Below are 22,704 nucleotides of genomic sequence, written 5' to 3'. Positions count from 1 at the left end.
CCATGTACCCGGCGCTGCAGAGCCTGCGCCTCCTGCTCTGGGAATACCTGTCAGAGCGGCTCGAACTAGACGGGGAGGCGCGGTTTCTGCAGCGTTGGCACACACGGTTCTTTGTTGTGAGACCAAATGGGCTAACGATGCCGACATTGTTGTATTGATGACCACATGTAACGCGCGTTGGATCATAACATGTATGCATGTACATCCCCCCCTTTTTTTTTCCCTTTCCCCTTCTAGTGCATTGGGATGGAGAGATTTGAGTGGTTCTCCCATTATTATTGTATATCCCTTTTTTGTACCAATTGATTGAAATTGTATAAAGGATAAGCAGACTCTGATACGAAGATAAGACTGTTAATGTAAAGTGACTTACAACATCTGTATTGTATTGGCACATTATTCGGTATCCTTTACATATAAGTGTATGTATATTGTGGTTCACATTGTCAATGTATCGTGCTCTATCAGTTTGGAAGTCAATAAACTTCTCTTTGTGTGTAGTACATGAAGTCATGTAGGCTAGATTAATGTTACGAATTATTGTAAAATTTAATATTGTGATTGTTTAGAAAGTGCGGTCATGTATAAAATAATTACTTGATTATGTGCATAAATATTGATTGGGAAAACTTGGACTAAGGCTTCCCATCAATTTCCTGCATCCGACCCCTATTGTGGGCAAGCCCAGGTGCGGCTTGCGCTATAGGACTCGCATCGGTCCTATGTCATTATCTGAGAGGCTAACCAAAAAAAAAATGTTCATGCAGAGCGGCTGCCCGAATCTGTCCAAAGTAGGACTATCGGGGGGAGATGGCGGGATGTGCCCTTTTGACAATGCGGGAAAAATGTGGGCAGCCCCGCAAGGGCTGCGCGCATCGGTCCCTGTGGGGCCCATCGGGGCTTTGTCAACGGCCCCCTTCAGGCCTACGTCGGCCCCTCTTGCAGCACCCACATTGATCCCACCGGGGCTGTCCTGCATTGCCCAAATCGGACCCAACGGAGCCCACCCTTCATAGCCCACTTTGTGCTACCTGGGTTGGACGAGCACCAGTGGCAGCTGCAGGCTATTGTGGCTAGGAATTTATAAACCTTGGTGGATCCACTGTCATAGCCTTCCCCCAATTTTTGAGTGGTGGCAGAAGGCTGTACGTGATTCTGTGCCTATGTGTATCTTAAATGGTCATTGTCTGAACGTTTGCTCCTGTTTAGGCCACTGCTAATGCCTGCGGCCCAATATAAATTGCTTTAAACATCTGCTGTAATTGTTCTGAGCACGCAACCCTTTAGCATTCAAAGGACGATAATAATGATGATGTTCCACGGAAGTATTTTCCTTTCGCTTTGTTCTTAAAGACTCACGCATTGTATTCAGTTGTCTCCAAGATGGAAAGAGCGTAGTTTTCCGCAATGTATGTTGGAAAAGTCAACACATATACACTGAACAAAACGAATTTATTATGCATAAGTGTGCTTCATTTCCTCACGAGGCGAGGCATTGTGAATGATAAAGGCACAGAAATATACAGACGCATTCTAGTTTACCATCGCTGTTGAGATGAAGCTGCCATAGTACGCATTCGATGCGTTATATCCTACCTTTCTAGAGCGATGTTGGGGCGCACATACTTCGTACTTGGCCCATTCATATGAATCACCGGGAATATTTTACGTCGTCTTGAAACGTCTGAGAAACGCTTACGAAAAGCAAATGTTCTCGCCACTGTCGGTGCGGTTGATGAACCCTTAGCCGCCGATCACGTTAAACCACTTCACTGTTCCACTCATCGGTTTCGGGAAACGGTGGCTTTCTTTGGGTGCTACACCGCTTTCTCTCGGTGTTGCATGCGGTTAGCCTCACTTTTAGGATGCTCGTCCACTGGCGGACGAGGGGCGGTACGGCACGAGCGGAGCAGTGCTTCCCCGTTTTGGATGGATAGAGCCCCTTACCCGACATGAGGTAGTCCGCACCCCAGATGAGGTCAGGAGGCAAGTCTGCAAACATGAGGACGCTCATCAGGATCTTGGTGCCAGCCGCCTCAGTGCGGATGCAGAGATCGGCGCATCAACGGAACGGTGCTTCCCTCCTAGTCTTGTAGTGGAAACGAGTGGCTCAGAGGGACCGGTGTATGGCGTTGCAGCAAGGCCGTTCGCTGACTGCCCGTGTCAACGAGTGCAGTCAACTCCCCAATGCCGTTGACATGCATCGGCAGGAAAGAAAGAGGATGGTTCTGGAAATTTATGCGTGGGCGGGCAGCATGCTGGGCTGTTGAGGATGTCCCCGTGGCAGCAAGAATCCCGCGAAGACTGGCGGTGTCATGCAAGACGGCAGCCCGGTGGATAAAGATGAACAGGCTGTCGGTGTCCAGTGTGGTAATAATGGATGCGTGGGTGGCATCGTGAAGCTCGTCTCTGATGTACTGCTTTAGCAGCGGACGCGGGTCACTCGATATTGCAGGCCTGAAGAAGACGGACCTTGTCGTAAATTTATAGGGCGACGTCTTCTTCTGGAGACTGGCACCGCGATGTCATCATCGTGAATTTGACATCGTGCGTAATGACAGAGGGTGTAAAGGCGGCAAGGAGGGCAGCGGTCCAGGCCGACCAAGTGGTGTAGCGGCGACCTTCGTACAGGTGCCAGGGGCGAGCGGCACCATGGAGATAGTCTTCCGCGACGACGAGCGCGGTGGCAGAAGACCAGGGTGAGCGCCGAGCAGCAGCGTTGACCACTTGAAATCACGCTTCAGCGTCATCATAAAAACAAAAACAAAAAACGCCGAACTCCAGAAGCTGTACCGGCGGTACTGGGCATCCAGAGGACAGCGAAGCGCGGCCGAGCGCTGCAGTGAAAAAGGCGGATAACTCCCGAAGGGTGGAGAGGCCTTCGAGAAGAAAGTCCAGGGCCGAATCCGCCGAGGAGGCATAGGCACCGTTCTTGGGCGGGATAAAAGTCCCAGGCGCCGAGTGAGCCGGCCGTGTGTCCGCTGAGCCACTTCAAAGGAGGGGCGGGTTTGTTGAGGTCCGGGTCTGGCCTGAAGTTAGTCTGCTGAACCATTGTAAAGGGGAACAAGCAGAAACAAGGCTGTTCCTTGAAACGCCGTGCTTTATTCTTCCTTCATCGTTTTCTCCAGCTCCATTGCTGCACTCTTCCGCGCATGGCCATCACAATATATATATATATATATATATATATATATATATATATATATATATATATATATATATATATAGAGAGAGAGAGAGAGAGAGAGAGAGAGAGAGAGGAGAGAGCATCCTCGAGCGGAAAAGAGACAAGCGTTGTGCCCTTAGTAACGCTTTGACGACCTTTTTATAGTTGTTCGATTTTATTACGGCGACTTCGTCTCAATGTTTCTTTGCCAGGTATAAACTGAGCGATAAAAGCAGGCACTCTGTTGGTCCGTGACAGATGAAAAGGTTTGCTGCTATCTTAGCCCACGCGCTCTACAGTTCCCTTTGGGTGCTAGTCCGCGCAAAAAACAGATATGAAAGTTTTTCCGTGTTTTATTGCCTACCGGACAATCGTCCCCTATCTTCAATACATGTGAAGAATGTTCTTAAAATATTTTACAGCATTTATCTGAAACGTCTTTTATATGATCAAATTTCATCTTTACGCCTAATAATTCTTTCCCCTTTTCGCCTAATATTATTTTTACGTCACCTTTTAGCATGCGAATGCGGCATTAACAAGCCCTGCTGTGAAATATCACGCTCGCAGCATCTCACCTATTTTTCACAATCCAGTATTTCTTTCCGTTCTTCATTCCGTAGCCGACAACAAGGACTGCGTGATTCAACTTATGGCCAGAACATTTTGGGTCGTCGTACACATCTAGAGCGCATGTGGCAGGCGTGTAGGATAAAAAACACATAAATAATACAATATAACAATAACAAACATTGCGCATATAAAAGAACTCGATCATGATACGGAGGTATTGTCACCTTGCTCACACGCATGCTTTTTTTACGTTTGTAACATTTCTGTTTTGCTGTTCCTAATATCCGCAGCGAATTGTTCCTTTAAAAAGTAATCAGGCGGTATATGGTCCCGAACTGAAGTCAGTCCTTTATTAGCACTCATTTTTTTCTGTTTTATGCTAAGAAACTAGAAAATTATTTCGTCTTTCATAAGCAGTAGTCTCGTCAAGGTATCGGTATTAGTGAAGCTCGCCAGCACTGATTGTGCTCTTAATAGGGCCGCCAGTTGAGGTATTCAATTTGAAGATGTTACTGTAAGCATTCAAGATGTATAATAATTATCATATCTGCGTTCGCCAAGTTCAATGTGGATGGGGTTCCCGGATAAACCACATTTTTATTCGAATACAAATTTTTGGCCACAGCAGGCGTCTTATTAGTAAATGTTTGTTTCCTTGGGGCTAGTGTGTTCTATTAAATGAACATCCCTTGCCGGTGAAGTAATTTCAAGCTGCATTTTTAAGCTCAAAGAATCCTCTGCTCCCTCCCACAATTCAGCGCCTTTTAAGGGCTGTAAAATTTATTCTTTTGGTCTGAAAAAGAAACCAATCTCAAAGAAACCACGAAATAAAATTTACTTCGTATTTCAGCGAGCGCGGGATTTACGTCCGCTCGTTTTCCAACGCTATACAAAACATTATGTCTAATTTTTGTTTGCTCGAAAAGCGGTGTTGGATTCCGAGGATGAAAAATACTGCGGCTCATTCTAGCAGGGATCAGAAGCTTCAGTGCTCCACTGTCCGCATTGGCGCGTGGGCTTCTCGGCACAAATATGTATTTTTTTCAGCTTTCGCTAGCCTTTATGTGGCGGAAGTATTTTACCGCCAACAAGAGGGAATACTTTAACATTTTGATGGGAATGCATCAGGACACGTTTCGCCTAAAAAGAGGAAGAATGGAACAGTACTGTGCAGAGCTCCACAAAAATATGTGTACAGCGTCCCAAGCCACCAGGACCCTGATGTCGGAAGAAAGAAGTCAAAAAATGAACTTCGGACTGAAATGAATTGAAATTTCAACTGACATTACATAAAATAGGCGCATTAACAACGGTAATGATGTAATCAAAAATACAGACTGAATAAATTACTTCCTGTAGCCTACAAAGCTCTTTGCATGCGCATTATTTAAAGAATCCAGATAATCTTCGAGTTAAAGCGATGAAATGACCAAGCAGGCTTCCACAAAGGCGGCACAGCAATGGACTATGACGGATTCTTTATACTCGAGGTTGAAGAGACATATGGTGCATGTAACCCAGATATATATATATATATATATATATATATATATATATATATATATATATATATATATATATATATATATATATATACATATATATACACGCATGGCGGATCACGGTAGTGGATCACAATAACTACTATTATCCACTTACTCAAAGGGATCGCTGAAGACGCATACAGGTTCTTTATTAGGAACGATTATTTGAATTCAGCCGCCCTGCCTCACGTTCTTAAGATTGAATTTGCGTGGCATCAAATCTAGATTTGGGCGACTGGCCACCGTCACATCCATCGCGAGCGTTGATGTAAGTGCCCCGGAGCCGATGGCTGATCTAAAAATGCCGGATCGTTCGAGAACTGCTGCGCAACAAAGATTCTGCGTGTCAGGTGGAACAGCAATATGACGGTTGCGCAGAGCCCGCCACCCCATCAGCTTCCCGGATTCCGGCTTGAAATGAGCCATGGTTTGACGACCACAGACAATATGAAGACTAAGTCTCTTCCCGGCCGCGTATGGTTCGAAGAAGCGCCTACACAGGCGGGTGGTTCGTGAGCGACGTAGGCTCGGCCACAATTGCCATCCAGGGCATGTTTGCACCTACTTTTACTCTGATCAGTGGCGCCCGCAAACTGTGCGTTACAGCCGTGGCATTACTGGACATATCTCCTGGCAGTGTAGTCGACGAGGCCTGCTGTAAAAAGACCATCGCCTCTTGCACAACGCTTCTGATCGCCTTAATGCGGAATATTATCCGCCCACGCCTACATCGAGTTTTGATACCTAGCACTTGGATCAGATGCCAAGTACCTCGCCTGCTTCTGACCAAACCTTGGAAGCGCCAACGCAAAAACAGTGACGCTCGCCGTCTCCTCGGCGCCGTTTTTCCCCTTCGGGAAACTAGCAGACGCGGCCGATGGAGGTGAGGTCGCCGGAGAGTCAATGTTACCAATACATCTCCCTGTATTTATCTTTCAGAACAATCTTAAAATATTCATTGAAGACATCCGGATGCCGTCAATTATTACCATAGTGCGGCCGCACCATGGTAATAATTGAAATTGAAGCAACAGTCTCTGTTATGAGTTATGTATTCAAGAATCTTTGTAACGTAATGTTCAGAATTAAGCTGTCGTATTCCGTGGTGTTGGCGGTGAATTATTGGTGCCTCTGGGTGTGTGCTGCGAGAACGTTGTGATAAGCTGTCAAGCGGTTCGTAATGAATTCACAGTGTTGCCTCGTTCCACACATTAAATAATTCTATGTATAGACTTTCTGCAAATGTGTGGTGAAACGTTACACTGACTTGAGTGGACATCTCTCACTGAATACTACGATGATGTCAGCTCTTGTAGAAGCATTATCGTTCGATTTGTGACAGTTTTCTTAGCCTCTAGATACACTTGTACCTGCGATGTACGCAGAATTTACCAAAGTTGTTTCATCTACAAAATTGAGCGAGGCGAGGATTTCGGGGCCGTAGTGGAACCTACAACAGCTACCTGTGCAAAGAGTGTATTGATGCCTAGTTGCAAAGTTTCAGGGACCAGAGGCCGAACCTTGTTGTGGACTGTGAACTGTTCAGCCGAACAAGCCGTGTTACCTTATGGCATAAACCTCACAAGTTTCGAGAAAGGTGTGATAGACTTACGTGGTGGCACTAATTGACTGTGTTCTTGACGAGCAAACACCCCTACTGCAGTCTCGAATCCAGGCAATGATAAGCACATCTTTGGCAACAAAGGAGCGCCGAAATTGGACTGACCTGCATTCCAAGCATGGTTCCGTTTTCCACTTTGCCGTGGATCGTCCGCCGCCGATTCCTGCTTCTCGCATTAATCATTCGATTGATAATCGAAGCTCTCGCCCGATCAGACAGCAGCCCTAGCGTGTGTCCCCGAGCGAATGTCACCTTATTTACGAACAAATTCACATGCTCCAACATGGTGCGATCCAGAAATCTTCAACTACTTCAGCGGCTCTAGTTATCCTCGTTAAAAGGAAAGACAACACATCGCGCTTCTGTGTGGACTATCGCCGGCCTAATGCCGTAACCAAAAAAATGTCAATCTGCTTCCACGTATTGGCGATGGAATCGACTGTCTTCACTCAACGTCACACTTCTCCTCAGGCTGCTGGCAGAACCGATGGACCAGATCCACAAAAAGAAAGGCGGCATCTGTGAACCCCACAGATTCTATGAGTTTAACGCAGCACCCTTTTGGATTGTGCAAAGCTCATGCCACGTTAGAGCAATTCATGGACGACACTCTGCGCGGGCTCAATTGGACAATTTGTTACCGCTATTTGGACGACATGACCTTCAGCAAGAACTTTCATGAGAACTGTGGCCGCTTCGTTATCATTCTTGACAATTTTCTATGGTCACAAGGTTGATAACGATGGTGGATGATAAGGATGGTGTTTGGCCGGATTTAGGCTTTGACCAACTTTACAGCGCTGAAATGGGTGAAGGAACTTAGGAGCTCTTTAAAGCTATGTTTATACTTTCGGCGCTTTGTAGCCAGATTCGCTGACATCGCCAACCATCTCACGTGTCTTTTGCAAAAAGATGCCCAGTTCAATTGGACTGCTGACTTCAACTCTGCCTTCCGCCATCTCAAATTTCTTCTAACATCGGGGCCTATTCTAGGCCACTTCTGCCCATCTGCCCCCATCGAAGTTCACGACACTAGGGGCGCGGGGGTAGGTGCTGTGCTCATCCAGTGCCATTGCAGTGATCAGCATGTGATAGCGTATTCTACTCGCGCCTTGAACAAGTCGGAACGTAAAGACACCGTTACTGAACAAGTGTGCCTTGCGGTCGTTTTCGCGGTGCAACCATTTCGTTCCTACCTTTATATAAATGCTTTTACCACCGTCATTGATCATTATTAATATAAACAGCACGAACACGAAGACAAAGGACAAGATAAAAGAAAGCCACAGTACAAGCGCTGACTCACAACTATGCCTAAGCCCTTTACTCCAAGGCCCAGAAAAAACAACCTTGTCCTTTGTCTTCGTGTTCGCGCTGTTTATATTAATAATGAATAAGTACCAAATCGCCCAACAAAGTATCTTGGTCACTGATCATCATTCGTTTTGTTGGCTTGTAAATCTCCGTGACAGTTGCGGTCGGCTTGCCCGAGGGGTTTTGCGTGTGAAAGAGTTTAGCGTCACTGTGGCATACAAAAATGGCCGTCAACACGCCGAAGCTGACATCAGCGGTGCGGGCGGAGTCTGACTTTGCACTCCATCTTACTTTATGTCTCTAACGCTTGTCGTTTTCTTCAATTGGTAGTGGCACTGACAACTTGGATGACTACTTGGTGTCTATCTTAGCAACTTTTCCTGGTTCTCAACTGTTCCAGAGAGAACTACATAACGATCACACTTTGGCGCCGCTCATGCTTCAAGAGATACGCATTTATGTGTTTGCGCCGGGCTAGTTTAGAAGAAGAATTCCAACTTCGGAGGTGCGCCCTATCTCCTCGTCTTGACGAAAAATTTCAGTATTCTTGTTTTCCAAATGATGCACGACGATGTCACGTCTGGCCAAACTGATGTCTCCAGGATCCTTCACAGCACACAGGAGCGATTTTACTGACCACATGCGTCAGAACATTCAGTGCTATGTAGCCAGTTGTGTCAAGTGCCACCGGTACAATCTCACTGCTTCCCGTCCACCAGGATCGCTGCATCCTATTGCACCTCAGACCGCACCTTTTGAGTAGGTGGAGATTGGCCTCTTGGGGTCCTTTTCAGCGGTCTTCGAGGGATGACCGGTGTATAGTGGTACGAGATGACCGTCTCACTCACTCGATATTCAGAAATACCCGCCATACTCTCAGTCAATCTTTCTTAAGTATCCCTATTCTTCAATTTGTCGTCCTCGAACACAGTGCTCCTCGAGTGTGGGCGCCAATTTAAAGCTGATGTTATCGAAGAACTCCATCGTCTCTACGCTGCGATTACCGCAATTCAACGCCGTATCACCTTCAAACGAATAGGCTTGCTGAACGCGGTAACCGCACTCTGATAGCTGTCGACGATTTATGTTGATTTTGATCACAAGAACTACGAGGACATCCTCCATTTCATTACATGCGCGTATAACACTGTTTTATCCTTTATGATAGAATTCCCCGCAGCTGTCTCGTAACCATCCATCCTGTCTCCCTCCACAACGAGCCTTCCATCGCCGCCACTATGTAGAGTCGAAGAAGCTCGCCACATTGGCAGCCTATGAATTATACCAGAAGCTGCGGTTTAACAATAGCGGTTCTTATGTCGTTATGGAGCGCCTGAGTGGTGTGAACTATGTGATATTACGCCGCATTAAAAGTGGCTGATGCTAACGCAGGACCTAGTCGGTGCATGTCACTCAGCTAAAAAGTTTCCCTCCTCGGCACCTTACTTAAACATCTTGTCCGCTTCGTCTGCGAAGGGGGAAGTATCACGTGATTTGGGGTGTCATGATAAAGGAGAACCCAGAGATTGAATAGAGGAAGCAGGATCCGATGTGCCTTGGGGACTCGCAGTGCCTAGACTAAATATAAACACCCTCGTTATGTACTTAGTACGTAACAATATCGCATCTTGCGACGCAGGGCGTCTGTTGACGTCACAGACCGATGTCTACTATGGTATGCGCCGCGTGATTACAGGATATGCAGACGCTACAATTAAAAGCGTAAAAGAAGTTCGCAAAGTTTTTAATAGTGACTTGACAGCCATTATTAAGAAAGCTACAGACGTTCTATATTTCAGGGTGACAGATAGACTGACCGCTGTCTGCTATCGTAGTCACAGCGAGTTGAAAGGATAATATTAGGCACTATAATTAACAGCAGTTCGCCATATTTTCTAATGTACAATACCCTGACAAGCACAACTTAATAAGTTGATTTGCCTTGCTAGATATCTAAAGGGATGAAGTACCAATCGTGATCAATGAGATAAGTAGGTGAAAGCAGAACTGCGGTCCCAAAAATAAAATTAATATGCGAAGTTGGTTTTCCCTCCAGATCTTACAGGGAAATATGTTGATGACGATGGGGGGTTTTAGGATGCTTGCCGTCTTGCAGGTTCAATGTTACTCAATCACATTACTCGAGGACACTTCCGGAAAGGTTAACTATTTATTAACAATTAATAAATCAAAACGGAAAGATACAAGCAAGGAGAAACATATTTACAATTGACTGACTCGTAGTTTAATTTGACGAAACCAGGCTTTGGTTAGACCAAAACATCTTTTAAGCCCTATGTCCCGCCCTCAGTGGGAACAACAACCAATAGGGAAAATTCAGAAACAGTAACCCAATAAATCCTTAGGGAAACGGACACATTACCAATCACGAATTGGGGAAAGTATAACACTGTCAATGAAAGACAAAGGTAAGAAGGCAAAACATCTCAAATAACACTGTACAAGCGTGCGTATACACTTTTCACTATCGAAATATCAGAGGATTCTGCCCTTCTTCCCGAAACTTGGAAATCACTCGTTTCCCCACGGGTGCTTCTTTCCCACCCTCAGAGTTAATCCGTAAAAACCGTTTCGCTTAAAGGCAACGTCCGAGGCCCACCTGCTGATACGTCTTCGCTCGCAAACAGACAGAGATACATCTGTACACGGACGAACATGAGGGGTCATTCTTCATGCCCGCTGCCACCGCGGCCACAGTCTCATTGAGAGCGCTTTCCGAAGCGAGGCTGCAGATACTGGAAAATACCGACGCGACACGGGTTAGAATGCCCCGTCGCCGATCTCGCTGATCAGCTTATCCGGGGAGAAAGGAGTTTCGCGCGTCATCTACAAAACCAGAGGTCGACCCCTTGACCTCTCCCGTATTTTCGGTATCCCGTCAGCTCTCAAACTGCGCGGACGCTCCTCGGTAGACACTGTACCTCTGCCCCCCTCTCCGCTACTTATTTGGAGGGCAAGAAGGACACTGAATAGTTCTTTTCTTTTTCCGGGAGCACAGGCTCTGCAAACAATCCTAACCTCGGAACTTCACTTGCAAGGAAGAAAATTAAATGCGAACATGCTCGAAAGACAAAAAGTAAACGAATATATTCCGCCAACCAGCAGACACTATAATGCTAATGCGACTAAGCTTCGACTGTCCATACAATTTAGGCATTTACGATTATATTTGAGGGTGATCAAATATTAATTTAGAAGTGAGTCGAGTATGTTTGCGAATCGGTCAAATATAATTTGAATATGGTTAAACTCAAATTTGGAATTGCTCAAATCAATTTTCGATGTTTGGCACCTGAATTTTGAGGGTGCGTCAACCTCATTACTTAAACAATGAATAGCATTCAACGCACCTTAAGAGGACAATGTGATATCGATGCCTTTGGATATAGAGAGCATGGATCAAATTTGATGGAGGCGGCAACTTCCAGGGCACAGCGCCAAAGATGGACAGTAAAACTCTCAGGCTGAACGGCTGTGGCAGTAGCTTCGAGGTTCAGTACCCTATATTCCACGTATGTTCCCCGGTTCGAACCTGCTCTGCTTCGCTATGGCAGTTTTATTTCACGGCACTCGCAGACGCTTCCCACACAACCAAGCTAGAGGATTCACGATTGGGTTTGATTTGGTTACATACCACTTTTGCAACAATAGCAGTGCACGAGAGGTAGCGAAGTGCTGTAGGTGTGCACAGGGCAGGTAGACAACCATGTCAGAATCACGATAGTGTTATAACTAGAATGCATCATGACGGCGCTCATTTAGTTGATAGCCTTACCATGTTCAGGCAGGGGGCATAAAGCTCAAGGCCAATGAAAACGGTTCATTCTAAACTAGTGTGAACACACTAGCCTACGAAATTGATACCGATCATAGGATTAGCTTTTCTAAGGAAGGATACGCTTGCTGAAGCATTTTTTTACCAGCCGTTTAGCTTTGCTACTGCCAGTATTGTTGTGTATACCGAAATATGTATGGGGGCCTAATTAGATTTTTATTACGGTGAAATCTTTATATAAGGACTTAGTAGAACTTTTAAGGGCCCTTGAAGACAATGGAAGGCACAATATCCAGAGCGCAGTGCAGAAGACTGGCCGCTACTCAGCGAAAAAACAGGCCATCCAGATAGCGCGGGCGTCTAACGATGGGCAGATGATATCTTTGCGTAGTACTGATTCCGAAAACCACTACCGGCGACTTTGTTCGTTGGATTCATCGAATCACGTTTTGCAACCAATGGGAATGAGGAGTCGAAGCCCATCTGGCGAAATCCGAGAATGAAGACTGGTACTTTTACATTAAAGTTTATGTACGTAAAATAAAGCTATCGCGGACAAGTAGAATGGATCAGCGAGCAAATCTCAGTCAAAGAGTTTGCTATGGTTCGGCAAGCCAATTTAAAAAAATAGCGATGGTGGCGAAACGTCTTAATAAATGGGCCGGCCATCCCCGAAATCTTCTACTTTGGTCACTGTCTGATCCTTCGTCTTCTGCCTCAGTGACGCAATCCGCGGTCACTGAGCGGTATTTCAGACTGTGGGGAATGAAAACTCTCGTAGACGATCAGATGTTCGACATGGCAACTGACGTGAGTGAAACGAAAAACAGAATTTGCCACATCAATAATGTCATGATGAAGTCTGGCTCATTAAATTCAAGACGAATGTATTAGGACGCGTTTAAAAAGTTAAGCAATGTTTAATTTTCTACGGTACTCACCTTCACATATGTGAAAGCAAAATGTGTGAAGTATGTATAAGAACATATTTGTATAATTCGTAACAGCTTCGGATGCATAGCAAACGCTGGCTAGTGAAGTGTTTTGCTCGTGAAACGTTTGCTGCGCTCACGAGTAATAACTGGACTGCCCAGTAGAAAAACAACGGGGTACGCTTTGTTAATATGGTAAAGTAGTATATTACTCATGGAGGGATAGAGATTATACTGATCGTTATGGCAAACTTACAGTGCGTTTCAAAAACAGCCCACCCTATCAGTATGACGCGACAGCCTAATAGCTCCGTCCGCAGCTTCTCTTGGGAATACTAGTTCATGTACACATGAATTTCGTCGATTCGCTTATTAATAAAGATAATACTTCGTGCTCCAAATATGGCAAGCAGTTTTGTTAGCATCCAGTCCTTAGGTGCCATTGTAGGTAAAATATGAACTGACATATATTTGTGTTGCTGCGTACAATTCGCAATGCAATCGCTTTCAGCAAAAAAAGCTTCCTGTATTTTCTTTCACTAAGCTTCGTTGCTTCGAGGTGCGCAGAATTCGTAAGTATGCCAGATTATTTGGGTGACCCACCAAAATTTGGAAGGGAGCACTGAGTTATCCAAGGTCAAGTTAAGTTGCTCAACCCTATAGGTAAAATTCAGGAGCAGTCAAACTTCCGGGATCGACAAGGCGAGATATTGGGGGTTTTCCACCAAACGATGGAGCTCACCATTTAATTTGAAGGAATCAAAATTAAGTTAGACACAAAACGGGTAAATTCGGACGTGGAAAAATTTCGGGGCTTCAGAGTGCCAAGGTCTGTAGTGCGGGACTGATGCCAGTTTGGATACAAGCAAGTCCTATGAGAGCTTGGGGTGCGAAGAACTTCTCTCGTTCGGTGTCTAGGCGTTCTCGTTTCGGTGCTCGAAAAATTGGCTCTCGCTTTAGTCTCCATGCCATCTCAGAGTCACCCACAACTGGAGCTATAAGCAAAGCTTGATATAAATTCCCACATAACTACACATAAGGTATTTACCAAAGTAATCGCCAGTAGAATCAGGGCAACTTTAGACTGCAACCAAGCAAAAGGTCAAGCAGGTTTTCGGAAAGGAAACTCTATTATCGATCACATCCTTACCATCTACCAGGTGATAGAAAAATGCTCGGAATATAACTAGCCCTTATACATAGCATTCATTGATTAGGAAAAAGCACTTGACTAGGTCATACAAGCATTGCGTAATCAGGGTGTAGACGAGCCGTACGTTAAAGTGCTGGAAGATATATATACAGGGTGCACAGCAACTAGTTCTGAATAAAGAAAGTAACAAAATTCCTATCAAGAAAGGTCTTAGGCAAGGAGACACGATCTCCCCAGTACTATTCACAGCTTACTTAGAAGTATTCAGACTTGGAATTGGAGGAGTTAAGGATAAGAGTAGATGGAGAATACCTCAGTAATCTGCGATTTGCTGATGACATTGCCTTGTTAAGTAACTCAAGGAATGAATTACAAAGAATGATTCATGACCTAGACAGGAAAAGTAAAAACGTAGACTTGAAAACAAAGGTAATGTTCAGTAGGCTAGGGAAAGAGCAGCAGTTTACGTTAGGTAGCGAAGCACTGGAAGTAGTAGGTGAATATATCGATTTAGCATAGGTAGTAACCGCAGATCCGGACCATGAAATGGAAATAACATGGAGAATAAGACTGGGGTGAAGCGCATTTGTCAAGCACTCCCAGAATATGACTAATAGCTTACCGGTATGGCTCAAGAGGAAGGTATGCAACAGTTGTATCTTACTTGTACTTACCTATAGGGCTGAAACGTGGAAGCTAACAAACAGGGTTCTACTTAAGTTGAGGACTACGCAGAGGGCTAAGGAAAGAAAAATGGTAGAGATAATGTTGAGAGATTGGAAATATGCAGAGTGGATTAGAGAAATAACTTAAGTCACTGACATCTAATGGAAATCAAGAAGAAATGGGCATGGGCAGGACATGTAGTACGAAGAGAGGATAACCGATGGTCGCTTAGGGTAACAAACTGGATTCCAAGGGAAGGAAAGCGTAGCAGGGGGCGGCAGAAAGTTAGGTGGGCGGATGAGGTTAAGAAGTTCGTGGGGTCAAGTGGATGGAGCTCGCACAGGACCGGGTTAATTGGATGAATATGGGAGAGGCTTTTGCCCTGCAGTGGGTATAGTCAAGCTGAGGATGATGATGATGATGATAATGATAACTAACCCGTGCACACGTCATTAACTCTCTTCATCTCTGGCAGGTTACAATGCCATTAAATGCTATTGCATTGACATACAGCATGTGTTCTGACAGTAATCCTTCACCACAGATTCGACTAACCTTTCGGAATGCGAACGAAACAGCAAGCGTCATTTGCGAGCATTTTATGAAAAGGTCGAAAGAGAGCTTTGAAGTTCCCTGCCGAAGTGTCTGATAGGGCACAGAAATATTTAGGCTGACAAATCTGCATTCTCGGCAACTCTCAAAACGTATTTCAGTATTGAATTAGGGCGAAGTATTCAGCGAAGCAAAAATAAACTTAATGGTCGTGGGATCTGGAAACTGCCTTTTACAAGGGTATTGGCTGGAATCTCAGTTTTACTTACATGAGCTTGCCGCACCAAGTAGCGAATGAAAGCTATTCTTTATCATGACAGCCCTTCAGGGTTGAAGCTAAAAGGTAAGTTCTCATTAAAGAGGATAGAATAACGACCGCAACAGTATATAGGACGGTACTGGCGCATCTTTGTCAACGCACCTGAGCGACATAATAACCATTTCTGCTTTATTACGCTGGAAATGGTAAGAAAAGCATGAATGTTAAAAGTTTAGTAAGGCAGTAAGTGCTACAGTTTTAGCAAAACCGACATGGCCAAAAATATAAATTTGCTATCGAATGTGCCGCTAAATACAGAACTGCTATTTTACTTACCATGCTTATGAAACCGGAAGGTGGGCAGAGAGGCATTTATGGTGATGGAAACCGGCCCAACTGTCCCCACTGCTCTTTTCATTTCCACTTCCGAGCCCTTCTTGATGCGAACAAATCCAGTCACGGTGGCGCCAACACCATCTTTTTTAAACTGGCATTTTCCGTACTGAAAGAGGAATAGGTAGCGCCCATTTGTTCGGCAAGCAGTATAATTCTCCTCTGCAGAACACGCTATTTGGAGAAATTTCAGAAATTTTGAGGCTGGGTGAAAATAAGCAAGCAATCCTTAAAGTTAATTCACATCTTATGTGGAACTTTCGAATCATGTGTTTTTTTGACCGTTGCTTCACCAGCATAGAAATTCTGCCTTCGAATATAATAAATACTCCAGCCCCGTTCGAAACGTAAGCAATATTCTGCTGAAATGGCATCCCATTATAACATGCAATGACCACCCGATGAAAAATGTTCTCTGCGCCTCCAAAAGAAGCATGCAAACGTAACACAAAATATAAAAATATTGCAGCATATTTTAAAATCGGAAACAAGAATCCAGCACAACCACATCCTTCTGCTTGACCAACATGTAAGTTAAGAAAACATGTACACAGTGACACCATGGTTAAAAGCACCACTAGTGGTTTTAAGTTTCACATAAACTAAAGATTTTTTTGCACATCCTCAAAGATTTCGACCTTCTAGAATGTTCGTCTTACCAGAAAAAATGAACCGAACAGAGAGAGCAATCAATAATCATAAGTTCTAATGGTCATAGTGCAGATACAGGCAGACTTCTCATGAAAGTTTTCTTGCATTAATCGAAATGGTGAAAATGTCACTGAAATTACACTGTTTCTTCTCCAATCAAGCTTTGAATATTACCTCTACAGAAATTACAGGTAAGCAACTATAAACCAGACATTTAAATTATTGCTTTAAGTAAGAATGAACAGTTCAAAATAACAACTATAAAATATATTCCCTCTGCGCCGTAATCATGCCCAAGACACATGCAGCATAAATGGTACGTTTTAAAAGAGTTATACACAGCAAATCGTTCCCCCTCTTCAGCATGACCAATCCGCAATTTGTAGCGAAAGCTACACTAAGCTTGTAGAAGCGAGTTTCGCATCGGCTCTCGAAGGTCAAAACTGCACATTCCCCGTAACAATGGCAACCAGGTTCGCCATTTCACATAGGGTGCTTCGATGCAGAACGCATAACGGCGCTGACATCGAGGCACTTAGTTCCACAGCTATTGCGCCGCTGCGGCACGCTGGTCTCCACTGCTGCGCCGACTTGTGACGTCACGTACCTAGTTAAGCAGACTAACTGCGCATGCGCAAACTGTGTGTGGCTCCCCCAGTGACAGAGTTCCCTACACTAACTAGAGGGAAAGCTGAGGGCGCTGCACTTCAGCCACCATGGGCGCGCTAAGAATCATGGGCCGGTGTGCTACTTGTTGCGGGACAGTCGGTTTTTCTCGGGTACGTGGAGTAGCGTTACTGCGATGTTTCTTTTTCGTTATCATCATCATCTGAACGTGCGTACATAGACCGCGAAAGCCATAGTAGCGAAGGCGCAAGACAAGCCGTCGCCAATAAATGGTTTTTGTTTCTCGAAATGCCACTAAAAACTTCCTTAAGTGATTACACAACCATGAATATTTTCATTACGTTTTTTTATTTCAAAGTTTGCCTAATAAGTGCGAAATATTGGTATTTGTGCTGCTCAAAACTAAGCCAATAGGAGAAAGAGCCATCGCTTATATTGGATAAATATCACACTGACATGCTGTTTCTCTCTCTTTTTGCAATTTATAGCCACACTATTCAATCTTAGGACATAATTTACGGCAGAAAAACGTTTATCTTTGCATTAGTCTTGGCCAAAAGTTGTAGTTCTGCATTCTGTAGCTCTCCGGCCCATGATGCTTTGAGCGCCCATGGTGGCTGAACTGGCCGTCTGGAAACTCCATGTAAACTCCCATAGACGGCAGCACAGCTTTCCCTCTAGGTAAGAGTAAGAAACTCTATGCCCAGTGACTTGGCAAGTACGTGGTGCTCGCCACAGAGAGGAAGAGGAGGGTAGATACATCTCATCAGATGTGCGCGCCGGTGCAAATATGTCAAGGGTAGTTTCCGCACTGCGCATGCTTGCCCTAGCGCATGGAGCTGAGCGAGCATAGCAAGAAAGCATCTGCCCGAATCGTATGCGCAGAAAGTGAAACTGGAATCTGAATAGAACGCCGGTAAACTTTTGTGTGTTCTAGGGAACACTAGCTGTGTTCGATGCAACGTTCGGTTGCCCAGATAAAAAACGTTTGCACCCGATTCGTTTCAGTGGCGCTGAACCGTTCAAGCGTTTTCACAAATGTTTTTCTTTTTTCACTTTTTCATTATGTTTCTTCTTCAATTCTTTTCTTTAGATAATTTTCCACACGGCATCTATGGCGCACGTTATTGTTTCGCTATTACCCTCCACCACTAGTCTTTTTAACGCTACATTCTCTGTCAGTCTATGCTGGTACATTAACGCTTTTTCATAGGTGTACACAAGTTATCTACTGCATCCGTACTTTATATCAGGTGAAGACGAAGACGAATATGAAGACGAAGAAGAAGAAGAGGAAAAAAGAAAAATAAGAGGACGAAAAGAAGAAGCAGAAGAAGAAAAAGAAGTAAAATCAGAAAACAGAAAAATCGGTAGTCGGCAGAGGCGAACGACAAAAGCGAGTTACTAGGACAGAAAGTTCGTTCCAACCTTGTGAAGGCGGCATAATAAATTTAAGTGTCCGCAGAAAATGTCGATACAACACTCACAGCTTTCGCTCTATCAGTTGGTTGAAGCCATTCTTAAATCCCAACAATTTTTTTTGGCTTACATGATAACGTGAAGTCTATAACAAAGACAACAATATGCGCTTCGATCTGAACGCTATTTAATAAGACATACAAAGCAAGTGCAAGAAATAGCGTAAGCAATCTATGAAAAATTTCATCAACTAAGTTTTGCCATCAGCGGTTCTACAGGCGAAATTGTTGTTTGACGCCGGCTTACCATAGGTAACAACGGCATTGCCCGTGACTGTTTAAAGAGGTAAAACCTTTTGGACACTGGCATGGTGACAATAAAAGAGCAAGATGGACTTGTTATTGTAGATAGATGTGTATATATATATTAGGCAAGTTTTACAGAACCTGTAGCACATACGCCCACGCCTAGCGAGTGCATTATGTAAATAGCGCACTTGAATCTCGGCTGTAGTAATTGCCCCTAAATTTAAACGACTCGTTTAAGGAACTATTATGTCGACACTGTTCTTTTTCCATTTGATTTGAAAGAAAACAGTCCATGTTTTTAATTTTTACTTTATTCTTTTCTGAGTCAACTGCTCTTAATTTAATATTCTCACTTAGCGAATAGCACTGAAAAATCACTATCGCAACGAGCCCCCATGGTAAACTCTGTACCTGTAAGAAAGGGTAACTTTCCTGATGTATTCAAGCAATATATAGACAAGTTCTCGAACAGATAGGAAGGTTTGGAGACAGTGATATACAGAAATGCCGGCAAGGATGTTCTCTACGGCAACATGTAAGAATTAAATCGGATATGCGGAGATCTTAAACGAGTTTCTTTAGGCAGCTAACAGCTCAATACAGCCAGACTTAATCATGGGTACAAACAAGCTAAACGAAAGTTACCAGCCAGTCATTCCTTGTCCTAATCTAAGCATGCTTTGAATAGAAGGTATTAACCAAGTGCCTGCCTGAAAGTATGATTATGCTGGAACAGAGTGTTTTATGCATGCATTGGCATGCTAAAATAAGACCACTGGAAACTAGTTTTTCCATCTGCTATTAGCGAAATATATACAGTGTAAAAACGCGTTGCTAAATCAGCTGTGAACCTACGGATGCACGGTATGGGTAGCTTTCCTCGGTGTCTATGCCGCTGTTCTTCTGGATGTACTTGAAAGCAGAGTTGTAGTCGCCACCCTTGCATCCGTTATGATGCATGCAATCGACGAGGTTTTGTTCGCTGAGAGAGACCAGGATGCCTGCCGATCTGAAGTGTTGACCCTCCAGGCTACCCGTCTGCAGGACAAAAAAAGAAGTTATTAAACGCTTATGTAACCCGTAGTAGTGTGCATAAAATGAAACTAGAATTTCATTCTAATTAAATGTCTTCAGCTCCAGTCTTTGGCGACCACAGGCGTGTAGGACTGAAAACACAACAAGAAACCTGATGCGAACTTTACGGAGCTTTTCGTTCCAGCGACGAAGTTGTGTTCTGGTCTGTTGAGCTTTATGGCGCATAGGCAGCTGAGAGAATCATGCGGCACACGCAAGGTTTAAATAGTTAATTTATTCAGAAGATTATAACAGGTTTTAGGGCTTTACAACTTCTTTATAATATTATTTCTTTGTGAAAGCTAAACAATGAAAAAATGTCAGTAAATGGATTTTGTCCTGTGAGCGAAGTAGAGTGGAAAGGAATTAATACTTTGTAGAATCTAGTGAAGTGTTTTTCTTTCTTACGTGAGGTTTCGATGCATGAGAAAAGAATATGATTCACAGTGAGTTCATTTATATATATTTCACACAAATTGGTTTTTATATTTTCTCTATAAGATGTTGAGTCATGTGTATGTGCCCAATACAAAGACGGCATAAAATAGCTAATGAAAACGCTTTTGGTGCAATGCATGACTTCCATTCTCTTGATGTGGTCTTTACCGGGTGTAGCTTGTTGAGTTGTTCAATATTCAATTCAGTGACAGTCTGCCATTGATCTCTTAGCTTACACTGTACTAATTTGGTGCTATCGTTTTAGGGGGTGTGAATCCTTGTTATGTTCTTTTCTTGTGTTTGTACAGCACATACATAATCTATCCTAATGCTATATATTCTGAAACGACTCGGAACTAAGGGGGACGTTAGTGTGTGTCTTTATAAAGTGGCTTTTTTATGCGTCTGGGTGGTGCTTCTTAGTAATAGATGAACTACATTTCTGGAGTGTAATGTCATACGTAGTCTCAGAGAACCAGTTTAAAATATGTTGTTAAAGAGGTCCTGGTTCATTATTATTTCTATGGCTACACAGCAGTACAGTATTTGGCTGTATACATGGATACGAATTTGGATGCCCTTACTACGTTTTCTGCTTTATCCGGCCCAACTGCATACCCGGCATAACTTGAGCACTTTTAAGCATCACTACAGAATCCATTGTAGTTCGTATACAATTCTTTTATAGCTAGGTACTCTTGAAGATTATGTTCGAGGCTGTGTTTGTTTTTGTTTTCGTTTGTTTCTACATAGATTCTCTTTATGACGGAGGTTCAGTATTCGAGTATTGAAAGAGGCAAACAAAATGTTTGGGCTAGATCCATCTGCATTAGATATTACTGTCGCGCAGAGTCATACACAAGGCAGCCGTATTCTAAACTACAGCGCACAACGGAGCGGTACATGTGTAATATTATGTTCGGTCGGATACCGAGTGCTTCCTTGAGGGCACTTTGAGTATGTTGAGTGATCGAAAAGCTTTCTTTTCGAAAAGTATTTATGCAAGGCAGGATGGTTTGTTCTTATATCAAAAGTTACACCTAAGAGTTACGTTTATCTGTTACGGGTAATTTAGGTTCTTCAAGTAGTAGGGTGGGGTCGGCATATATATTCCTAGCTTGACCGCGAGAATTACAGCCAATTTCTTTTGAGGCAAGAGATAGGAACCACTTTACTCTGCCCATGTTGCTAGCATTTGTACTGCGTAGTTTGTAGCTGTGCAATGTTTTGCATCCGCACCTTTGTGCACGGAAGACAACAAAAAGAAGTAAAGGACAGATAAAAACATGACGTTAAATCAGCCACACGTGCGCATTACAAAAACTTTAGGTCCATCTTCTTCAGGTAATAAAGTTCTGCTTTCCTTAATGGTACCGAAGGTGCACTTACGCACTGGTTTTCTGGCGCTACGTCAGCAGCATGTGCTTGGATAATTTCCGCTTCTTTTTTGTTTATGGGTCTACCGATCACTATGATTTTCTTTAGTAATAGAAAGCAGTCACAATTTGCGCAGTGCGGTGGGAGATTTCCCGGCGTTTATGACCTTCCTCACCTCCACGAGCACCTCTCCTTCTGTCGAACATAGCACCGTTTGCAGCTGAGTGGGATGTTATAGACCACGTTTTGATCGCAATGTGCATAAACTCTGTCGTGTCTGATACTGCGCCTGGGTATTTTTGCGTGTTTTTCCTTTCCATCAGGCTTAAGAACATTTGCTACATTTCAACGTTCCCACCTTTCAACATTTTGCATAACTTTAAGAAACCTGCCAGCAAATACGGCTTAAAGGTGATATTTGTTGCTCCCCACAAGCTAATAGAAATGGGCCTAGAGATCAGTCAGTAGGAAAAACAAGCAAAAAAAAACCAGGCGTAGCATCACACATGACGCAGTTTATGTAGACTGCAATAAAAACGTGATTAATAATATCCTGTCAGCTACAGAAGGTTTTACGTTGGACAGGAGGGGATATTCCTAAAGAAGAGCTAATGAGAACACGAGACAGCTTCCAAACAGATCACAAAATCCGCGATTATCGCACCACACTGCGCAAAGTGTGACTGTTTTGACGCTAATAAAACGCAAACATCTTTGGTAGAGCCATATAGAAAAAAGAGCTGGTATTTATTGAAGCCTCTGCTATTAACGTAGCACAGACACTAATGCGTCTGAGTGCCTTGGGTGGCATTAGAAGAGCTGAGCTCAACTTGTTGAAGGA

General features: G+C 43.9%; 1 protein-coding gene across 1 annotated transcript in view; it reads right to left on the bottom strand.

Annotated features, from left to right (window-relative positions):
• Positions 1-22,704, bottom strand: part of LOC146207985 (procathepsin L-like) — a 138,824-nt gene that overhangs the window by 3,716 nt on the left and 112,404 nt on the right. The window contains exons 3-5 of the mRNA XM_084577908.1: positions 19,830-20,012; positions 15,913-16,078; positions 3,745-3,850 (exon numbers count right to left, since the gene is read on the bottom strand). Of these exons, the coding sequence (XP_084434034.1) occupies positions 3,745-3,850; positions 15,913-16,078; positions 19,830-20,012 (455 nt within the window). The remainder of the gene's footprint in view (positions 1-3,744; positions 3,851-15,912; positions 16,079-19,829; positions 20,013-22,704) is intronic.

This window comes from Amblyomma maculatum, chromosome 1, assembly GCF_055883805.1.
Source record: "Amblyomma maculatum isolate TAMU_Amacu chromosome 1, ASM5588380v1, whole genome shotgun sequence".
NCBI lineage: Eukaryota > Metazoa > Arthropoda > Arachnida > Ixodida > Ixodidae > Amblyomma > Amblyomma maculatum.
The sequence above is the reverse complement of the archived record's forward strand: the minus strand, read 5'-3'. Positions and strand labels throughout refer to the sequence as shown.